The following is a 17,078-nucleotide window of genomic DNA, read 5'->3' on the forward strand; positions in this document are numbered from 1 at the left end:
CCCTGACGGTCGACTGCGGCGGTCGACCGTCTCCAACTCCAAAATCTGCCTTCGACCTGTGCACTTTTCCGGTCGACCGCAGCTGTCTCGCGGTCGACCAGCAGGCTTCCAAAAGTTTCTTGTACCTGTTTTCCTAAACTTTTCAATTGTGTTGCTAATTCTACAAATCTCCACCTCTGTGAAGTTTCTTTCGAAACTAAGCTGACACCAAAAACATCCAAATGTCATATTTGTTGTGTCCAGTATGAAGTGAAATAAATCCACGACAACGGACTCAATCCACAACAAGTCAAGAACCCGAACGAGAGATCAAACCCCATCAATATTAACTAATCCAACCGGCTGCATAAAAAACTGCATATGTATCCTCTTGCTCAAGGAATCAAGCCTCACGTAGTTCACCCAAATGGTCTCCAAAAGCTCTCAACAACGAAAAATGTTCAATAACTCCAAACAATGATCAAACTTCACGCCCAATATAACTTTGGTCAACATATTCGTAGGGTTATCCTTTGTGTGGATCTTCTCGAATATAACATATCCATCATCCAAGACATCTCGAACAAAGTAAAATCTAACATCAATGTGCTTCGTGCGTACATGATAAACCTGTTTTTTATCAAATAGATAGCTGACATGCTATCACAATACACCTGAATGGTCTCCTGTACAATCCTCAAGTCATCCAACAATCCGTGCAACCACAAAGCCTTATTTACAGCTTCAGTTACCGTCATATACTCCGCCTCCGTAGTAGATAGAGCCACCATATACTGAAGTGTACATCTCCAACACACCAATGCTCCTGCCAATATAAATACATATCCTGAAGTAGATCGACGTTTTGTCAAGATCCCCAGCATAATCAAAATCCATATAGCCAATACAATACTGTCTAATCTTCTCATTCTTCTGGAATAACAAACCAACATCCACGATACATTTGGTATACCATAAAATCCACTTCACGGCCTCCCAATAACCCTTCCTGGGGTCGTGCATGTACCTGGACACCATGCTCACAGCCTGTGACAAATCTGACCTCATACACATCATCGCATACATCAAGTTACTCACCGCACTGACATATGGAACCTTTGACATGTACTCTTTATTCTCAACTGAAACAAATAACAGCTTAGCTGAAAGCTTGAAGTGGAGAGCCAATTGAATACTCACTGTCTTAGCGTTGCCATCAAAAGTGAATTTCTTCAACATCTTCTGCAAGTAGCTCATCTGTATAAGCTTTAATCTCCCCTTCACCATGTCTCTCTCGTTCTCCATACCCAATATCTTCTTAGCTTCTTCAAGATCCTTCATCTCAAGCTCGGATGACATCTCCTTTTTCAACTTTCTAATAGCCAAAGAATTCCTGGAAGCAATAAGCATATCAGCAACATATAACAACAAATAAATATACTCACCATCATATAGCTTGTGCGTGTAAACACATGGGTCATATGTGCTCCTCGTGTATCCTTGGTCAATCATAAAGTTGTCGAATTTCTTGTACCATTATCGCAACGATTGCTTCAATCCGTGAAGAGACTTCTTCAGCTTGCACATCAAATCCTTCTTTTCTACAGCTTAAATCCCATAGGTTGTGTTATGTAGATCTCCTTATCCAAGTCTCCAAGCTGTTTTAATATCCATCTGGACCATATCCAAATCCAATTGTGCCACCAATGCCAAAAGAATCCTAATTGACGAATGCTTCACAACGGGTGAGAATATCTCGTTGTAATCAACGCCCTCAAGCTGGGCATATCCCTTGGCAACCAATCTGACTTTGTACCGAATATCTCCAATAGAAGATCCCTCTTTTTTTACATATACCCACTTACATCCAATAACCTTCTTTCCCTTTGGTAGCTTTGCAAGTTCCCAAGTGTCGTTCTTCTGAAGAGAGTGCATCTCCTCCTCCATAGCTTTCCTCCACCTGATCGAATCAGAGCTAGACTCTGCCTCCCTATATGTAGAAGGAGCCAAATTGTTAATGACCTTCACTGATAAAGCATATGTAACCAACACATCATTATTTCTAGCTGGCCGACGAATCACCCTTCTAGGTCTATTTGCTAGAATCGACTCCTGAACATGACCATGCTCTTGAGTCTCACTGACTATTGTATCCTCCAAATGCCCGTCTATCATCTCATCCCCTTCTAGTGTCACCTCTGTAGGAGCCTTAATAGATACAATACTATCTGGAGTTGGTGGAGTCACAACATCTTCTACTTGCTATGATATCCTACTAGTCTAGTCTTCCTCCACCTGCTGAGGGACTTGAGGCATCATGTACGTCTCATCAAACATGACATATCTGCTAATGACTATCTTATTGTCATGTGGATCCCACAATTTGAAGCATTTAACTCCTTCTTTAAAGTCCACAAAGACTATTTTTCTCACCCTCGGATTTAATTTTTCATCATTGACATGATAATAAGCTAGACACCCGAATATCCGAAGTGACTAATAGTCACTAGCCACCGAATCAGACCATAGCTCCATAGGAGTCTTCCCCTGTATCGCAGTGCACGACAACCTATTCACGAGATGGCTCGCATAAACCAACGCCTCGGTCCAAAAGGATCTCGACAATCCACTATGTGATATCATACATCGCACCTTCTCTAACAAGGTACAATTTAATCTCCCAGCCACCCCGTGATCTCGAAAAAACTATAGAAATGGATCACTCTTATACTCTCCTCTATTATCTGAATGAAGTGTCTTTACCTTTCTACCTGTTTGCAGCTCCACTTTCTTATTCCACTCCATAAAAATATCCAAGACCTCATGTTTATGCTTCATGATATATACCTAATTTCTCCTGGAACAGTCATCAACGAAAGTGACAAAATAGTTTGCCCCATCAAGTGATGTATGCTTGGAAGGACCTCAAACATCACTATAAATATAATCCAATATACTTTGGGTGTTGTGAATTGCGGTATCAAACTTCACTTTAGCCTTCTTCCCAAGTACACAATGCTCACACAACTCCATCTTGTAGGTCGTTGCACCTTTCAATAGCCAATGTTTTGCCAATGTTTGTAGGAACTTATCACCAGTGTGTCCTAATCTCATGTGTTATAAGCTGATCGTATCCTCCTCTGTAGTGATCGAAGTTGCCAAACCCCCTGTAATTGTCTTGCCTTTCAAATGGTATAGGTTATTTTCTCCTGACACCTCGCATCACCACCATAGACCTTTTGTGACATTCAAAGTGACATTCTCTAAGATCACCCGATAGCTCGCTGCCTCCAAAGTCCCAAGAGAAATGATGTTCTTCGACAACTGTGGAACGAACCTCACTTCCTTCAGCTCCCTAGTCACCCCGTCACACATCCTGATCTGGACTGTACCAATATCACCAATAGGGCATACATTATCATTACCTATAAACACGATCCATGTTGACGATCTAACTTTTCAAATAATAATCCTTCAGAGAATCTTCCAAACAAGCCCCAAGCTAAACCTGGTTCTGATACCACTTGTTGTGCGCAGCGGAACTCAAAACACACGAAAGAGCACGAACAAGAACGAGATAGCCCACAACCAAACGAACAAACACAAACCACAACAAGACAAACGAATTTTTCGTGGTTCGACAAGTTGCCTACGTTCACGGGGCAAGGAGGGGGAGTTTTTACTATTAGAGATAAGAGAATACAAATAGGGTTTACAATCTCACAAAAAAACCTCAAACAAAGCTCTCAAAATCTCTTACAAATTCTCCCTCAAAGGATGCACAATTCTCTCTCAAAAGCTGCTCAAAGTCGTCCTTAATTAACCCTAATAATTGTGATTAAGGTTATATATCAACACAGAACAAAACGGGTCAGAAAACATAACCCATACTCAGACCCGACTGACGATCGACCGTCGAATTTGTCGTGGTCGACCGCCCAGGAATCGGCAGAAACATAAATCGACTACAGGGTTTAGCGGCCGACCGCCGTGGTCAACCGTTCCCTGGCGGTCGACTGCAGCGGTCGATCGTGTTGTCAATTCTACAACAATCACAATGGTTTAAAAATATGCACCATTCGTCAAGCATGCTTATCTCATATACAATTGAATTTCGATAGTCCAATGAAAATAGGAAAGAAAAAAAATCATGCTTATATTGGGAATGAGATATTACTTCTGGACTCGAGATTATGTGATAAACTATAGGACGTCTGACCTTTGTCTTTGTAAGGTATGATATATAGCTTGATATAAACCTAGCCAATGGAACATATGTGTTTTAAGGTGTCTGACTTAAATTATAAAATATTTTCTATGTGTAGATAAATAAACAAAATTGATGGTTATGCAAAACACATGCCCCTTTATTTTTGACGTAGAGGGAGAAGTATCGCTTGTTAGCTGGTGCATTTACTTTTGTATGAGCTAAAATACGTGCATCAAAACCACGAGATAACCAAGTATTTGTATTCTATTTTTGTCTAGCTGAGAATTTTAAAGTAAAATCTTATTTACCAGTTAACAAACAGAAGAGATGACTGTGTATTTGGTTAAGGTCTAAGCTATATCTTATTTATTATATATGGTAATTAAAGAACAATTCAAATCAGTGACTTGTTTGGTCCGTACGGATTTGGTAATGACCTAATGGGGTCATCCTAAGTAATGTGTTTGGAAAAGATTGGTTGATGGGAGACAAATGACAATTCGTCAATGCCAAGTTTAGATTGCATCTTTTTAATAATTACAAGGTCTCTAACGTGCACACACTAACGATCCCTCAGCGCGCTTATTAGTTAGAGTGGTGTTAGAGGCACATCAGTGACACCACCCATCACAACCCCAACCACACTCTCCCCTCTCAATGCTACAGTAAACCGGGCTCCATATGAGATTTAAAAAAAATTAAAATCCCATGTGGGGCCCGGTTTACTTTAGCAATAAGAGGGAAGAATGTGGTTGGGGTTGTGGTGGGTGGTGTGCCTCTAGCATTATTTTATTAGTTACGAGTTGAAGCTCGAAAGCGTTTAGTGATGATTCTTTCACTAATGGGGGAGTCCTTCGCAATTCATATTCTACTCTTGCTCAATTGGTTGAGTAGTGGGTATAACAATGTATGGACCGTACATCTCGCCCTACTTTTATAAAAGGGAAAATTGCCTCCAACCCCTTGAGATTAGAAAATCAAGCTTCCTCACACCATGAAAAAGTCCCATGTGTTTACCCCCAATAGACTTTAAAATTCCGTATGTTCTCTCGTTGTCCTCACCTGCTCATTTCATTATTCCAGAAATACTCCTTCCACGTCATCATCTTCAACCTATCAGGAAAACCTCTCCTCTTCATTCATTTTCTTCATTTTCCTGGTTCCTAATAAAAAATTATCCGAAAATCACGGCTTTTTAGGGATATGCTTAATGTTAACCCTCGAAAAAACTAAACAGTATGAAATTATATTATTTTCGTTATTGACGAGAAACTTTAATCATGGGTTAACTTCTATTATCGCTCTTCAAAAATACATCTTCATTCTCTTATTCCTTAAAAATTAAATACTCATAAAAAAGTAAAAACTCAACACCAAAAAAATACCCAATAAAATAAGATTTTTGGCATTGCAAGTGTCCATAAATAATTAAGTGTTACAATGTCCTCTCTTATACTTACTCAAACCCCCCTCTTCTTCGGTATAACCCTAATCCCTAACAGCCCAAAGTGATGAAGGCGAGAAACCTTAATCTTAAGTATCTTCACGTAGTTCACTGAGTACACAATCAAAGTCGTCATGTTCTCACAGTGGGAGACGAGATCGCTAGAAAGCATGAATTTACTCGGTGCTTGCTTCTGTAGCTAAGAATGGGAAATTTAAGGAAAATGTATTTTGTGGAATAATGGAAAAGAGGAATAGGGGCCAAGGGGTGCAGATCTAGGGATTTTAAATTAGAGGGGGTAGAGACAATGTATTTTTCTTAGGGGGCGGAAGCATAACTTTCAAATGAGGGTGGAAGCAATTTTCCCTTCAAAAAGAGGCATAGTAAAGTTTTATTTTGCCGATCTGGGGTTCCAGAGTTTTCAATTTGATGCCATTCAACAATTTGACATCCAAAAGCTCTAACTTTGTACATATATTCTAGCGAGGAAATTTAAATTTAGTAAGAAATTTTGTTTCAAACTCAGTTCACTTTATTGATATTCTTACAAAATATTTAAGCTTTTTGCACTTGTGGGAATAGAATAGTCAAAGCAGGACCTTAGAATAATATAAATACGCTAAAAGAATGAAACTTTGGGATATTAAAGTGCAAACAGCCGATTAAAAAAAATTATATTAAACGTTTATATTTGTGAACTATCCACGTTATCATAATTTCAAGTTCGCAGGCTGCTACGAGAACTTGTAGCCCAAGAATAGCATAGCGAAAAGAGCAGGCCTAAATTTCATAATAAGTTTTTGGCCCAAAGGCCCTAATCGTCAATTTCTGGCCCAGCAGACCAATGCAAACACGCTTCATTTTTCTCAACGCTTAAATTATCAGCAAACATGCGGTATCAGTTTATTTCAGGATCGACAATCCTTCGAACTTTCTTACTTTCTACAATAATCTAAATCCAAAAGATCTCCTTCTGTGTTCCTGGCCAAAAAAAATATGAAGAGGGGATGAATTTGCATTAAAAATAATTTACTTACTTCGAAATTGTTATTTAAGAAAAAAAAACATTGGAAACGGAAGAAGAACGGCCACATTTGATGTTGTTAGTTTGTTGAACTTTAGAGAGATGAGATTTTTGGTTTGAGAAAGTTGGTTGCCTTTCTCTGTCACGAATGTTAAATATGGCACCACCTAATTAATGCATATGCGCGTAGAGTTCGATTTTGGTATTATCGACAGAAATTACTTCTCCGTAAAGTTATCTTTTCGTTCAAGTACTTTCTATTTTTAAGTTCACCCCATAAAATAAAACATAAATTAAAGGTGAAAAAAGTTTATATATTTTCAGTCATTAGTAGCACATTGCAGATAACCTTACTCTTTTTACTTAAATTGCATTCATCATCTCTCAGATTATTCTTTAACAATAATCACTTCTTATGTAGTGGTTAACGGTAAGTGCTTAAAAAATGTTGATATTAGCTTCCGTTTAGGGCCTGTTTGGATGGACGTAACTACTAGAAGTAAAAAGTGGATCAAAGATGTAACTTCCTCAATTATAAAGTAGAAAGTAGCGGAAGTAGTACTTATTTTGTTTGTTTCATATATTTTTAGAAATAGCGGAAATAGTATTTCATCAAATTCTTTTATTTATTTGTTTGTTTGGATAGAAATTGGATATGTTATTTAAGATCATCTGTCCTTGGTAAGTTTCTAATTTAAGTGGACCCCACTTTTTATTCACTTCCCCTCACCTTCTGAGCTTTCAAGGGCAGGAAAAAAAATCTAGATAGTAGGAGTGCTACCTAGACGTCATATCTGTATTTATGGAAGTAGCTGAAATGGTCTTTTCGGTGAAACAAACATAATTTTTTGCTTGAATTAGGAGAAACTTACTCTACTTCAGTTACCTCTTTGCTACTTTCGTGCAAACAAACAGACCAACGTAAGGCTTGCTACATGGGTATAACATATGAAACAAATAATTGAAAATAAATCTTGTTGATATTTAAGATAATTTGGTTTTTTCATGTTTNCCCCCCCCCCCCCCACACACACACACTTTTTTTTTTTTTTTTCAAACGAAAAACAAAAAATCATAATGGCTTTATCTTAAAGTCCAAACTGAAACTCGCCAAAATCCCTCAACGCGTGAACACCTAGTTATTGCTCAACAACGGTGGCATATTTTCTAATTAACTGCCAATAAAGATTTACCATATCAACCCTATACTTTTACCTATTTGGCAAGCAAGCACGTGTTAGGCCCGACTACGGCTCTATAAAAATCGCAACCTCGTCTCCTCGTCCCCTTTGCTCTAAAAAAAATTCTCTTGTTTCCGCTTTCACCCTCTTTTTCTTCAAATTCTGCAAGATGTGCTGTTGTCCAAGCAAAGCTTGCTGCCTTTGCTTTCTTCTGATCCTCGTGATCGCGCTCATCGGGTTCGTGTTCGGGTTCGGAGTCTTCGCGCATGGGTTTCACAAGTTGAAGGAGAATTTACATTATCAACCCTCGGAAAACGAGAGTTTTCAGGGGAGGCCCTTCTTTGGCGATGGGGCTCCCGCCCCTTTCTAATGGGTTTCTTCTTGTTATCTTCAGCTCTCTTATTTGTAAATTTTTAGGGTTTTTTTTTGGGGAATTATTTATTGTTGGGTTCTTTGATCTGACGATAGATGGATTTGTGTTGGGTTCTGGATGAATACATAGATGTATGAATTTTTAGGGGTTACTGTTAGTTTATTGATTGATTCTTTAGTATAATTGAATTCCCCCCCCCCCCCCCCCCTCATTTTTAATTTCTTGTGTTTAAATCCGAAATAATCTCTTTGTGTTTTATATAAAACTATGGAAATCTCAAGAAAGGGGGAAAAACGGTAAAGAGAGTAGGAAAGATCTGTTTTGGTTTGTGAAAGATCAGAATTCAAATACACTTAAAATTACTGTCTTCTACAGCTATAGCTTTGTAAAGGAATTCTACTATGCATAAAAGATTTATGATGAGTGTGTCTGCGTGACAAATTTTTTATTTACAATTGTAATTAATATTACTTATCTATTCCTCTGTAATAATTGAAGGATTCAAGATTCATTATTTATGCTACAGTAAATGAATCCAAACTGTATCTTTCATGTTGCGGCAAATTGCTGTAGCGTTGATTACTATATCACAGACTAGAATTGTAATGTTCGAAAATATTACTGTATCATTATTAATGCAGTCGGGATACTGTAGCATAAAAAAATGCCAGTGCTACAGCATGCAGTATTTGTTGCAAATAACTGACCTGGTTATAGCATATCAAATATCGTATATGCATTGTATGTTACAACCAAGTAGGTTATGCTCTGGCGCTATGATTGGATATATATGTTTCCTGTTACTTGCATTGTTTACAGACAAATTGACTAGCTGCAATTAATTGATGGCTGAGAAAATTGTAGCAGCATGTGCAACGGCTAGTTACAGATATTATGTTGCTTTGTTTTGTCCTCAGGGGGTTAGTCATCTAGAACTTAAAACTAGAACTGAGATAATTTGTAGGATAAATTTTTAAGGTGTTAGTCACATAGAACTAGAAAATAGGATATTTTTTTATAGTGTTAGTTAAGTATAACTTTTGTAGAACTAGAACTGTATTATTTTTTTGGTGCGTTAGTCAAGTAGAATTCTACTAGAATTAGAATTGGGATAATTGGTCATAATTATCCCACAAATTATACTACCTATATATATAACCATAAGTTCTCCTCTCTCAAATTATCCCACACATTGGAAAGAATACAATTGGGAAAAAAAAGTGAAACCCCGCCTCCCTCCCTCTTGGTTAGTTTCTCCGCCTAGAAAATTTCTCTGCCATGAAGTCAATCATCCGTTCATTTTTCTGTCTTTAATTTGTTTTTGTGATGATTAGATCTTTTATTATTATCTTCAAGATGTATTACTTTATTGATAGCTTTTTGACGTTAAATTACTTTATTATTATTTGTTTGATCTAAGTTTTCTCTCCACAACAGTGGTTTAGGTTAAGAATATAGTGTTGGTGGGTTAGTGCTAAAGATATGCGGGCTATTTATGTTTTTTATAAGTTAGAAAGCAACTTTGCGATCACATTGATGATTAGATGTTGAATGGTTAATGGTGATATCTATTATTATTAAATCGGCTCAGTAAATTGATTGGGATATTTATAGTTCATCTGTCGATCATCTGTTTAGCGGCCATGAATGATTCCTGTGTACATTTCATTTATTTACTGATTTGGTTTCAGCGATCATGATGAGATTGATCCAAAAGGTTAATGGCTGTAAAATGCTTATTTTTCTTTCTTTATGATGTTATGAGATTTGAACTTCGACATTTATGATCCTCCACTAGAAGCTCAACGAAATGTTGCTGATGCAGACGATGACTCCGATAAAGAAGATGAGTTACAGACTCAACGAGCAGCTGTAGGAGCTTGGAGAAATTCTATGGTAGATGCCTTGTGGGATGATAGAAGCCATGTTGGATGATGGAAGTCGAGTCACTCTAGGGATTTAGATTTTTATTTATTTGTAAAATATTTTATTTTTTGAGATGAATAGTGATGCTTTATTGCATTATATTTTATAGTTATTACTAGAATTTGCTTATAATATTATATTATTTTTAATAAACAATTATTAGCAATAGTAATTTATACCCACCATTACCCCCACCAAATTATCCTACCAAATTATGTAACTTCATAATATTATCCATCATTATCCCACCAAATTATCCTACCAAATTATCCCACTTTAAGAATTACCCATCATTGTTCCACTAAATTATCCCAGTGTAAAAATATTATCCCACTTTATCAATTATCCCAATTCTACTTAAAAAGTTCTAGATGACTAACCCCCCCTCAGTGACGACATAAAGATAATTAAAATAGAAGAATTTTTTAAAACCGACCCAAACCATGTTTTGATTTTCAAAACCGACCCATTTTTTATTTATTTATCAAAATCGACCCATTTTTTGTCACGTCAGCTTAATTCCATTTTTAAACAGTCGGGGTTGGCAACCCCGACTGTTTAGGAGATTGTTAAACCCCAATTAGAAGCCTTAAACCCGATTTTTGCTGTCCTAAATAGTCGAGGTTGGCGACCCCGACTAATTAGGAAATGAGATTAAGCCGACGTGGCAAAAAGTGAGTCGATTTTGATAAAAAAAATGGGTCGGTTTTGAAAATAAAAACATGATTTGGGTCGGTTTTGAAAATTTCTTCAATTAAAATATATACAGTATTTGGTGGCTGGTGAATTAGCGATGCGTGTAGGTCACCCAGAGCAGGTTATAAGTCAATTCCTAGTTTAACTAATCCAGAAAAATTCCTAGTTTAACTAATCCAAAGAAATGCCCAGCATATCATACCACTACTCCTTTTAATCTATATGCCAAAGTTATTCAGCCTTTTTAGAGCATCTATATCTCTATCGCTGCATGCCTTTTGGGTATCTTATCTCGGGAGAGAGCAAATGGTGTTTTCATCATTTTACAGCATATTCCGAACCGAACTACAAGACGCAGTTATTCCTTAGAACTAAACTAGTGTGCATCCCGTGCAAAGCACGACCTTCATTTTTTAATTTTCGCTATAGTAATTCTGCATTTAAATACAGTTTTTGTAAGTGCTACAGTATTATTTTTTAAATGTTACAGTATCCCGTCTGAGCTACGGTAATAATGTTTTTAAACGCTACAGTCTCCGTTTGTGCTACAGTAATTTATTATTGCACGAATAGTGAATCTCGGATTCTCCTGTTTGTGCCACAACAATAGTGCTATAGCAATTACCGTAACATTGCTGTAGCATGAATAGTGAGTTTTGGATCCTCCCATTATTATAGAGGAATAGATTGAGTTCAAAACAAGTTACTCCGGAGAGAGAGTATCCAGTTGATTTGATCTCTTAGGCACGTAATGTTTCGAAAATAAGCAATTTGAATTAGCACAAAACATAGCTATTCAAGGTAAGCGTGCTGATCCGTTAATCCTTTCCTCTTTGGAGCACTAAGTACGCAATACGCCAATACATCGAGATTTTCTCATGCTTGTAACCCAACATTGGCAACGCAAAAGGGAATGCCATCTTGATCGAGTGTTGAAAAAAAAAAAAAAAAAAAAAAAAAAAAAAAATTGCATTGCACGGATGTTCGATGAAAGTAGAGGACAAAGTGATGAAGGTCGAGACTTCTACGGCAAGATGTTTTGCTAAAATACTGAATCGTGTAATAAAGAACCTGTTCAGTTTTTATTGGAGTCTTATCTTAGGAGAGGATGGTGATGGATCAAAAAAAGGTTGAAAACTTTCTTAGTGCGTATCATTTTAATAAGCTTCGGTCAATTGTAGTGGTGACTAGAAATTATTTTACAGATGTAACTTTCAAACTTTCGTTCGCTAATCATGAAAGGTTACAAAGTGATGTGAATTATTAAAGAGGCGAACTTTTCAGCTTTCATCAGTACTTCAAAGCTACCAGCTGATAGATTGTAGCTATCAGCTGATAGATTTTTGTGAGGTGTTCTTTTACTTGATAATCAAAACAAAGATGCATCAGCATTTATCTCCCCTTTAACTCATTTAGTAACGCTGATCACCCTTGCATGAGGAAAAGAGGATTTAAGTGCAATTTACTTTCGTTTTGCAACACAAGACAAATAATAAAAACACCATTACACTAGTAGAGTCCTTGTTCAGTTTCTTCTCTCCTAAGGCATAGCAAACACCAAATATGGAGAAGTAAATTGAAATTCCGCAATTACAATTAACTCAAACAGAAGTCTGTCCAGCGGCAAAGATTTACAAACGGATGAACATATTTATTTACCATATCCAAGAAGCAAATACATTTCACAAGTAAGGATCCCATAGTAAAAAAGTTGATCACAATAAGAAGAATTTTCGCAGACAGGAAATTGTATGAATAGCAGCAATCATCAAGGATTCAGCAACAAGAAGAGCTCAGCTACTGCAACAGCCGCCAGCTGAAGATGACGAAACGTCTCTCCCTCCCGCTGGGCCTTGAACTCCGCCATACCCGACTTTGATCCCATAAGACTGAAAAAACCCATGAAATTCAAAGTAGGAGGTATACCAGTAGGAAAAATTACAAGAAATAATCTATAACGAGGCCACTACTTTTGATAATGGAGTTTGGTTCTTCAGACATCTGGGCAGACATACGCATGAAGAAGTATAGGTTATTGTTTTTGCTTCATCCAAGAACCATCTCTTTTTCTCTATTTTCTTTCTTCAACTCCCAAAATTGTAGATTTTGAAGTGCAGGTATTAGTCCAGACTTCCACCAAGTGCAAGCATCTGCTCCGATGTCACAGATGATGGGATTTTTTTGTAGAACTTTTTAGATGAGGCGGTTTCTTGTAAACAAGGAATAGATGAAGGGAGTTTCTTGTCATTTACCCAGGTTTTTTTTAATGATATAAGCTTAGAAACCAACTGTCAAGAATAGCTTTGATTTTTAAGTGTAACCATATGAATATAAATGGCATGAAAATCAAGAAGTCTATTGAAAAATAGCTATCTATTCCAAACATATGATTATGAATTAGATAGACAAACAACTTATGGACAGAGTAAGTCATGATGGATGAAGGAAAACTAGCTAAAGATTAAAGGATAAAATGTCTCATTCTTTGTCGTATAATTATACTTGAATGTTCCCACTAGGACATGACTCCTCATGCAAATTCATGCCTTTTCTGTTGCTCAAAGCTATTGATTGAACAATCAATTGACGATAAAATGTAATTATGATTACTACGTGTAAGTAAGAGCATTTCAAAACCAGAAAGCCTTTTTGGAAGGCTGATAAAAATTACAAAAGAAACACAATTTTTTCCATCCTTAAATTTATGGTGGATCTGATAGATCTCTCATCTTTGAATGATTTGATTGCTACTATATGATTAACCTATATTTTTTGATAATATATAAGTATTAAATTGACTTGCATGAGATTTTGAAATTCTATGTATCTGCATATCCATATTGTACGTTATTAGATACTTCTACCCATGTCTATGCTGCCTCTGTCGAAATATCTAGTTCATTAGTTCAACAAGTTTAAGTTTAATGGTGCTAATAAAACTATTCTTACCTCATTTGATACATCAAAAACTCCATCCTGAATCTTCTTATATATTTTTGCTGCTGTGCTAATGAAAGCCTGTAAAAATCAATTAAAAAAAAATCAGAATTTGACAGAATAGCCCATTTAAATCTGACAAAAAAGGGCAGAACTTGTCACCTCCTCAACATTTTGAGCAGTTTTAGCAGATGCTTCCATAAATATCAACCCGTGCTCTCTTGCAAACTGCTCCCCTTCCTCAATGGCTCTTCTATGTGCCAGGTCAGACTTGTTACCGATCAGCATAATCGTCATGTTAGCATTAGCATGTTGCCTTGCATCTTCCAACCATCCTGCTAAATGATTAAAGGTCTCCCTCCTGAAAAAACACATGAGAAAATAATTTAAGTATGTCATAGAATTTTGCATTGCAGTGGTTTTGAATAGTAAATACCTGGTTATATCATAGACTAGTAGTGCACCTGCAGCTCCTCTGTAATAGGATCTTGTAATAGATCTGAAGGATTCTTGACCGGCCTATAAAGACATAAACACTTCAAATCAGATGGTATTTTGGTGACTAATGAGAGATATACAAGAAGATGTACATACATCTGTTGAAATAATCACGAAAGCTTATGATGATATATCGACAAAGAGCAAAACAAAATAATGGTGCTAATAAATATATGACAAACGTTACTAGGAAAAGCTATTTCTCTCCTGTGAAAAAAGGACATATCTGCAAATGAAAGATAAGCACAAAAAAACATTAGTCCTACGCTGTCTAGTAAAAGGATCGCAAAATTTACATTTTGAATATTGCAAGAGGCTTGGGCTCATTTTCTGTGGAATTATTTCCCCAAACCCGTTTCTGTATTGGATATTTTCTAACAACCCCAAAGGCTGCCTCTTCTCCATAAACATGGTCCTTTCGCTTCCCTTCACTAACCACAAAAAGACATATGGTTGGTGGCAAAGATCAGAAGGCACATGAAGGTCTGCAGCCAAATACTACTGTTGGTTCCTTCATTTTTCAAGATAAACCCAGCTATTGATAATTCTAACTCTTAGCCACAGTATGATGCATATAAATTTGTTCGACTCACTTCTTCTGAATAGTCATATATGAATTATACGAGCGTTTTACAATGCAAAACTACATGTAATAATTCTACGTTTCTACTATTTGTTTACATATCACATTGTGTTTAATATTTGAAGTATTTGTCGTTTTATGGTAATTAATTAGTTTTAACTAGAATAAAATATAATTTCACTGTAGGTGAGTTTCAAATTAGGACATTGGTTCTTTTACTACAGCATGATTCCCAAATCCTCGCTAGCTTGGCTAGTGTTTGTTATCTAACAACTGAAAAAAAAAACTGACCCGGGTCGGTTTCAGACCTTATTCTGATTTTAAATGTGTTCGAAATGAATAATTCCAACAAACACTAACCACTTTTCATTTCGAAAACATAGCGATCATTTATTACAAAACCGAGCCCAACCTTAAATCATCAGCCACTCTTCCCCTTAGAAGATCTTAGGTTTTCCCTATATTTGAGAAGCAAATCTCTCATCCTAGAAAATAGAGAGCCAAATAAGGAGTAAGTGCTCCAACAACGCTCCCCAAATGACTCCCTATCTCATGTCTTAGACTAAATATAGGGAGTAGGAGGGGGGAAAGTTGCTCCAACAATGCTCCCTATGTTGAGACTAAATATAGGGAGTCACTTTATTATCCTTAATTTGGAATACCAAATCTTATTCCTTATATTTAGTCTCCAACATATGGATCTTGGTGGAGCAATTTTTCCACTTCCTACTCCCTATATTTAGTCTAGGACATGAGATAGTGAAGCTGTTGGAGATGCTCTTAGCCCCTCTATTGATTCTCACACTCTCCACAGAGCAAAACTTTTAACTTGATACAACGAAGAAAAAGGCTCGACTCGCTAGGAGGAAGACAAACATCTTCATCAGAAGTGACGAATATCTCAAGCAAGAGAAAGCAACACCCGAATCTCCTTGAAGAATAGGCTGAGTAATCCTTCTTTCTAACAACTAACAAGAATAAAAGGGCATTTATATTCTAAAAATCACATATTGCAAATAAGGTGATACGTAAACCTCTAGAACTAACAAATGGAATTGTCTGAGTGAAAATTCATTTGATTTCATTCTGGTTGAAAAATCCATCAGCATGCAACTCCTCTAACATGTAAAAATTCTATATTATGATAACGGATAACCTATTAACAATTCAAGAGCATATCAACTGAAAATAGTCATAAACTTTAGACAAGGAACAAGAAAATGAAAAACTAACCGTATCCCAAATCTGCAACTTGATGGCCTTGTTGTCAATTGTAATCATTCTGGCCCCAAATTCAACACCAATAGTTAAATCATGCACAGGCTGGAACCTTTTGTCTGTGAACTGCAGAAGCAGGCAAGATTTCCCAACTCCTGAATTTAAAAAAAAGTAACCAATTTGTTAACATGTATAATACATAATTTTACTCAAAAAATTTCAAATAAATAAAGTAATACATCAATATATACTACAAAATTTTCTGTCAGAGCACCAGTAAGCTAGTTCTATCAAATTTCTACAGGATTTGCGCAATACAAACAAAACCCATAAAAACCCATCAATTAAAAAAAATCATGCCCAAATACCTGAAAATCACGGAAACCAAGATGTAAACAGATCAAACATCAAAAAGAAAATAGGAGGGAAATTACCAGTGTCTCCGATGATGATGTATTTGAAGAGGTAAGCGTACGACATCCTTATTCAATTCCAATTCAATTCAACAAGCTTGAAGGGGCTACAAGCACGAACCCAAATAAATAGAGATCGGATCGCGTGGGAAAAGAGAAGAAATGAGATGGGGGTATTCTTATTTTGCATATATACCCCTCTGATCACGGGCGTTTGTAAAAGTACCCTCCACATCTCCGTATTTGTAAAACTACCCCTTAAGTCAACAATTTTTTTGATAAAAATACCCTCAAATCAATTAATCATCAATTTTGATACGCTAATTTAGAAAAAATTATCGAGAAAATAGTCAAACCTTTATTGACAAGTTATGGTCTGTTGATTTTAGTGGTATGTTCCTCAAAATTGATTATTTGAATGGTCGTTTTGCAGATATCAAGATTTATAGCGTAATCTTATAAATACGCATGATGACGGTTATATATGCAAATAATTGTCTTAATTAATTGCTTAATGATGACAACAATAATAGCTGGATTGTGCTTCGCTGTCCCTTTAGACCGACCACTGTCGCAATAACGAAGGAAGGGAAACC

The 17,078-nt window shown here is 36.5% G+C and overlaps 1 protein-coding gene across 1 annotated transcript; it reads right to left on the reverse strand.

The window, feature by feature from the left end:
- Positions 12,398 to 16,649, reverse strand: LOC109848638 (ras-related protein RABB1c-like). Its single transcript, XM_020418255.1, has 6 exons — positions 16,504 to 16,649; positions 16,085 to 16,224; positions 14,207 to 14,289; positions 13,933 to 14,131; positions 13,783 to 13,851; positions 12,398 to 12,722 (listed from the first exon to the last, which is right to left on the reverse strand). The coding sequence occupies exons 1-6, from the start codon at positions 16,547 to 16,549 to the stop codon at positions 12,627 to 12,629; spliced, it is 633 nt and encodes a 210-aa protein (XP_020273844.1). The 5' UTR covers positions 16,550 to 16,649; the 3' UTR covers positions 12,398 to 12,626.

This window comes from Asparagus officinalis, chromosome 1 (genome assembly GCF_001876935.1).
Source record: "Asparagus officinalis chromosome 1, Aspof.V1, whole genome shotgun sequence".
Taxonomy (NCBI): Eukaryota; Viridiplantae; Streptophyta; class Magnoliopsida; order Asparagales; family Asparagaceae; genus Asparagus; species Asparagus officinalis.

Bases quoted from the DNA above. Each gene is read 5' to 3' on its own strand.
- LOC109848638 (XM_020418255.1), bottom strand. From the start codon at position 16,549: ATGTCGTACGCTTACCTCTTCAAATACATCATCATCGGAGACACTG. The intron at 16,225-16,503 runs GTAATTTCCCTC...TTTTAAATTCAG, and splicing joins CATCATCATCGGAGACACTG to GAGTTGGGAAATCTTGCCTG. The intron at 12,723-13,782 runs GTAAGAATAGTT...GGGTTTTTTCAG, and splicing joins TTTTTGATGTATCAAATGAG to TCTTATGGGATCAAAGTCGG.